The sequence below is a fragment of the Mandrillus leucophaeus genome, unplaced genomic scaffold (assembly GCF_000951045.1).
Source record: "Mandrillus leucophaeus isolate KB7577 unplaced genomic scaffold, Mleu.le_1.0 Scaffold2, whole genome shotgun sequence".
Classification (NCBI taxonomy): Eukaryota; Metazoa; Chordata; class Mammalia; order Primates; family Cercopithecidae; genus Mandrillus; species Mandrillus leucophaeus.
The window spans coordinates 462,266-467,554 of record NW_012102031.1 but is presented as its reverse complement, the minus strand read 5'-3'; the positions used below and the strand labels follow the sequence as shown (position 1 = coordinate 467,554).

Here is a 5,289-nt window from a genome sequence, read left to right as displayed (position 1 = left end):
AAAAAAAAAAAATTAGCCGGGCATGGTGGCAGGCGCCTGTAGTCCCAGCTACTCGGGAGCCTGAGGCAGGACAATCTCTTGAAGCTGGGAGGCGGAGGTTGCAGTGAGCAGAGATCGCACCATTGCACTCCAGCCTGGGCAACAGAGCAAGACTCCATCTCAAAAAATAAATAAAAAACAAAAACCCCGCGGGGATGATGGGGGTGGTAATATGCCCTGGCTACATTGCGGTTTGTTCAGATGGTCAAATGGGCTCCTGTTGTCAAAAAGCTTATAAACTAGGTAAAGTCAATAAATGTTCCAGGGTGACAGTGGTAGGAAACAGAACTGGACAAAGTCCCTGCACCTACCACTGGCCACACCCATGTGCCCTAGCCACAGCTGAATGGACCAAGGGGACTCCTGACCCCAGGGCAAGCAGTCCATAGTCAGGACACAAGTTACAGGCTTAGTGACAACAATTTAAGCACTGTGTATGTGCCCATCACTGTGCCAAGCATTTCAGTTATTTTAACGCTCAAAACAACCCTATAAGGTAGCTACTATTCTTATTTTCCAATTGACAAAACTGAGGCACAGAACAAATTAAGTTACTTGCCCAAGGTAAACTGGCAGAGTTAGAGCTGGGACTCCACAGCAGGCCAGTTCCTGCTCCTCCAGGTTGCTCCCTCCACCTGGCTTAGCACTTGTAATTCTTATAATCATAGGATCAATCAGGTAGTAAGTGCTTGTTGACTAACATAGTTATAAAGCTATAAATTGCAACAACAACAAAATGTCACAGGGCAATGACTGAGATAAAACGGAAGGGCTAGAAGCAGGACTGTGAGGGCCAGTCGTTCCTGTGGAGGACGAGGCAGGGCATTGACAAAAGGATCAGAGGCAGATGAGGAAGGGCAGTCCAGGCACTAGGAATAGCAAGGTCGTGATCTTCAACCTGCACAGCAATAACATCTTATTCCAGGATCATTACAGACCCAAGTTCTTGAGCTTTCAGAAACAACAGAATTGCCTGGGGAGATGGTTAACAGTGGGCATTCCCAGGTTCTTCCCCTAAACATTCTGATGCAAAATGTGGGGGATGGGGCCGGGCGCGGTGGCTCACGCCTGTAATCCCAGCACTTTGGGAGGCCAAGGTGGGCGGATCATGAGGTCAGGAGATCGAGACCATCCTGGCTAACAGAGTGAAACCCCGTCTCTACTAAAAAATACAAAAAATTAGCTGGACATGGTGGCGGGTGTCTAGTCCCAGCTACTCGAGAGGCTGAGGCAGGAGAATGGCGTGAACCTGGGAGGTGGAGCTTGCAGTGAGCCGAAATCCAGCCACTGCACTCCAGCCTAGGAGACAGCGAAACTCTGTCTCAAAACAAAACAACAACAAAAAAAATGTTGGGGATAGGGCCCTGGAAACCAGCTTCTAGGTCAAGTGTAAAGCAACTAGTTCAGGGACAAATTTCAGAAGTGCTGACCTAGAACCCGGCAGTGAGCCTCCAGGGAGGAAGAGAGCACAGGGCAGTGGGGAACAGGGTCGTCACAGATGGTGGGCCTAGGGACATCCCCCTCCATCCTGGTACCATGTCGGGGTCATTCCAGTGCCCAGGGCCGGCCACTGGCTGCAGTATGTCCTGATGCTTCACGAACCAATTCAGGATGAAGAGCACGCTCTGCCAGGAGTCCTGGATGTCAGCATAGTTACGCCAGAGGTTGCAGATGTCCGCCAGCAGACTGTAGTTCACCTGGATGTCAAGGGGAAGGCAGAGTCCAGCACCAGAATCACATGCTGCAGCCCAGAGACCCACACAGGAGTTGGGGAGGCTCAGTAGGAGACACAGAGTGGGAAAGGGGGAAGAGAACAGGACCCACCGGCTTGCTTAGGATGAGGAGGGTCTCAGAGGGTGGCCCTGCTCTGGGGCTACTGGGGTTTCCCCTCTGTGCATGCTGGTGCCAGGAGCCTACCCTGCCCTCTCATGCCAGCTTGGGTCAAGCCCAGGGTGTGGGCCCAGGCTGGTGCACCCACAAACAACCCTCCCTGACACCCACCCACCCCCATGTTCTCTCGTGAGAAACCACTGTCTGCTGTCTTCTCAGCTCCACAGGCCTGAGCCCACCCTTTTTGATGTCAGACATGCTGAGGGACCCCTCATGAGCCCACAGGCCACTCCGAGGCTCGGCCCCACCTGCCTGACCTCCCCAGCATTCTGGGTCTCCTTGTCTAATGGGCACCTTCTGGGATCCTGGGCGCTGTGTGCCAGCACAGATGGCTCTCCTGCCTCTGATCTCAACTCCTTCAGCCCACTTCACAAGGGCCTCTTCTCTAAGGCCTGCCCCTCCCTCCAACACACACACCTCTCTGGGCTGGCTGAGCCCATCCGCTCTTTTGGGGTACTTACGCAGGTCTCTAGACACCTACAAATCACCATATGGGCACCTGTGGTGAGAGCAGCCCTGGCTCTGGAAGGCCCCATCCCTGAAGCCTGGCACTCAGAAGGCAAGGAGGCCTGGGTGTGGGAAGCGCCATCAGGCAGGGCGCAGAATGGCTTACCCTTGGCGGGAGGCCACCTTCGTAGGCTGGCCAGCTGCAGGAGAAGGCGATGGGGCGGCCTGTGGCATTCAGGGCAGCAGCCATCTTGGGGTACCCTAGAGAAAGCCCAATCTGTTTCAGTCCTGAGGAGGGGCAGGAGGCAGTCTGGGGCCTTAGCCCAGACCTTTTCCCAACAGATATGAAGACACAAGCTCCAAAGAGTAGGTGCCTTCCCACATACCCAGAGCCTCAGATGCTTCTGGGGTGGGCTATGCTGCCACCCATATTTAGGGAGCCTGGGAGCCACAATCCCCCTAACCGCTGGGTGGGGGGAATTGGGAAGCTCAGCTAGGAGGGCGCTGGGTGGGTCTCCATGGCCACCCTCCCCATCTGCCTGTGTGCCCCAGCCAGCTGTGTAACTCACCTTGGGCCCGCTCCTCGGCGGTGGAGAAGCAGCCATCCAGCTTAAGCATGTCTACCTTCCACTCAGCAAAGGTCTGAGCATCCTGGACCACCTTGTCCAGTGTGGTGCCTGGGTAACCCATGCAGGTGAAGTTGCCCATGTCGGCGTAGATGCCCAACTTCAGGCCCAGGGAGTGAACCTGTGGGGGTTTGAGGACACAGTGGGCTCAAGCAGGACCCTCAGAGAGCCTCCTCAAGGCACATCTGACCCGGTTCCATTAAACCTCCAGTGACTCCCACTGACCAAAGGAGGTGATCCCAGCATGCTGGCCTGGCCTCTGCCCACGATGGCCCACCTCTTCCCCAACACACACTTCCCAGCGGCTGTTTCTTGCCCCTAGGCTTTTGCTCCTGCCATCCTCTCCGCCTCCAGTGCCATCTCTCTGGGCTCAGCTCAAGAACTGCCTCCTCCAGGGAGCCTTCCTGGAATCCCAGACTGCGTGAGATGCCCTTTCTGGCTCTCACCACAGTGGGCCCAAAGTTGGTGTTCATTTGTCTGTTTCTCCCTGCTAGACTGTGAGATCTCAATCATGTAAATGAGCCCTGAGCAAGGTAGGGTGAAAGGAGTGGTCTAGCCCTGAGGCCAAGGGCAGGGCAGGGGTCAGGCTCACATAGTCAGCCAGGAAGGGAATGCCATGAGGGAAGCGCTTGGGATCTGGCATCAGGCGGCCACTGGCATCGCGCCCACCGATCCAGCAGTCATCAATGTTGAGGTATGTGTAGCCCATGTCCCGCCATCCATCCTGTGCCATCCGGTCAGCCATCTCCATGAAGAGCCTTTCACTAGTGAGGGACGGAGGGATGGGGTAGCTCAGGGACCCAGCCCGGCCCTCACCCACACCCTGCCTCAGCTCTGATTGAATCTGGGCTATAAAAACCATGACCTCGCTGAGCCCTAAGCCAGGTATCAGTGTAAATGACCACCAGGGATTGTGCCATGAGCCATAAGCTGGCTTGAAAGGAGTGGCTGGCCCCAGGCCAAAAGGCAGGACTGGGTCAGGGGAAGTACGGGGGCCTGGCCTGACTTTCTAACAGTTATCTCAGGGGCTGGGTTCATGTAAGGTCTCTGCCTCATGACCAGGCTGGGGCCTGACAGTCCCTACAGAGGCCCCAGGCAGGTCACGGGGCTAGGTGTCAGACAGTCTGAGTGACTTCTGGCTGCAGTCTCTGGGATGAAGAGCTCTGACCTTGTCCTCTTTTCTACTGGACCCTCCACTTCCTGCCCCCAACTCTGCAGGGCCCTGGGCAAGGCTCATCAGGTGGGTGTGGACCTTACTCACCTGATGCAGTTCTTTGGGTCCTCATCACAGTTAATGTTGCAGCGGAAGCGTTCCCAGGCCAGCCAGCCCATGGGTGGTGTCTGCAGGAGCCCATTGTCCAGCATCAGCACCTGGGCCACATGCCCCAGCAAGAGCACTAGGGGGCAAGGGAGGAGGGGATGGTGACTGTCAGTTGCCCCCACAGCTCCAGCTCTCATCCTATCCCATCTGTATGTTGCTCAGCCCTACAGAGGCTGCCTGCCTATATATAAGGGAAACTAGACTTCTGGGTTTAGGGTAGAATTGGCTCTTCCTGCAATGGCTGGCTCTTGCAAAGCAGTAAGTGGGAGGATGGTGCCTGGGCCAGGCAGTGGCTTGAGGTCTGGCCGTCACCACAGCAGTGCTTGAATTAGCAAAACTAACACCTGAAGTTATGTCCTTCCCATAATCCCCATCAGCTCCTCCCATCCCATATACAAAACTTAACAGTACGTATGCTCCTAGGCCTACCATGGAACTATGTTCTCGTAAACCCAGTGTAAGTTGAAAATATCACATCAGCCAGGTGCAGTGGCTCACACCTGCATTCCCAACACTCTGGAAGGCCGAGGCGAGTGGATCACTTGAGGTCAGGCCAACATGGTGAAACCTTGTCTCTACTAAAAATTCAAAAACTTAGGCGTGGTGGCGTGTGCTGTACCCGGGAGGCTGAGGCAAGAGGATCACTTGAACCCCAGAGGCGGAGGCTGCAGTGAGCTGAGATCGTGCCACTGAATGCTAGCCTGGGCTGTGACAGAGTGAGACCCCATCTCAAAATAATAAAGAAAATATTATGTCAAAAATGTACTTAATACACCTAACCTGCCAAACATCATAGCTGAGCCTAGCCTACCCTTAAAAATGCCGACAGGCCAGGCACGGTGGCTCACGCCTGTAATTCCAGCACTTTGGGAGGCCAAGGTGGGCGGATCACCGTTAAGTCAGGAGTTCAAGACCAGCTTGGGCAACATGGTGAAACCCCATCTCTACTAAAACTACAAAAAAAAA

General features: G+C 54.8%; 1 protein-coding gene across 1 annotated transcript in view; it reads right to left on the bottom strand.

Annotated features, from left to right (window-relative positions):
* NAGA (N-acetylgalactosaminidase, alpha-) overlaps window positions 1–5,289 on the bottom strand; it is a 12,632-nt gene that overhangs the window by 5,595 nt on the left and 1,748 nt on the right. Inside the window, exons 3-7 of the mRNA XM_011978748.1 lie at window positions 4,264–4,399; window positions 3,595–3,766; window positions 2,946–3,123; window positions 2,543–2,637; window positions 1,575–1,736 (exon numbers count right to left, since the gene is read on the bottom strand). Coding sequence (XP_011834138.1) covers window positions 1,575–1,736; window positions 2,543–2,637; window positions 2,946–3,123; window positions 3,595–3,766; window positions 4,264–4,399 — 743 coding nt within the window. The remainder of the gene's footprint in view (window positions 1–1,574; window positions 1,737–2,542; window positions 2,638–2,945; window positions 3,124–3,594; window positions 3,767–4,263; window positions 4,400–5,289) is intronic.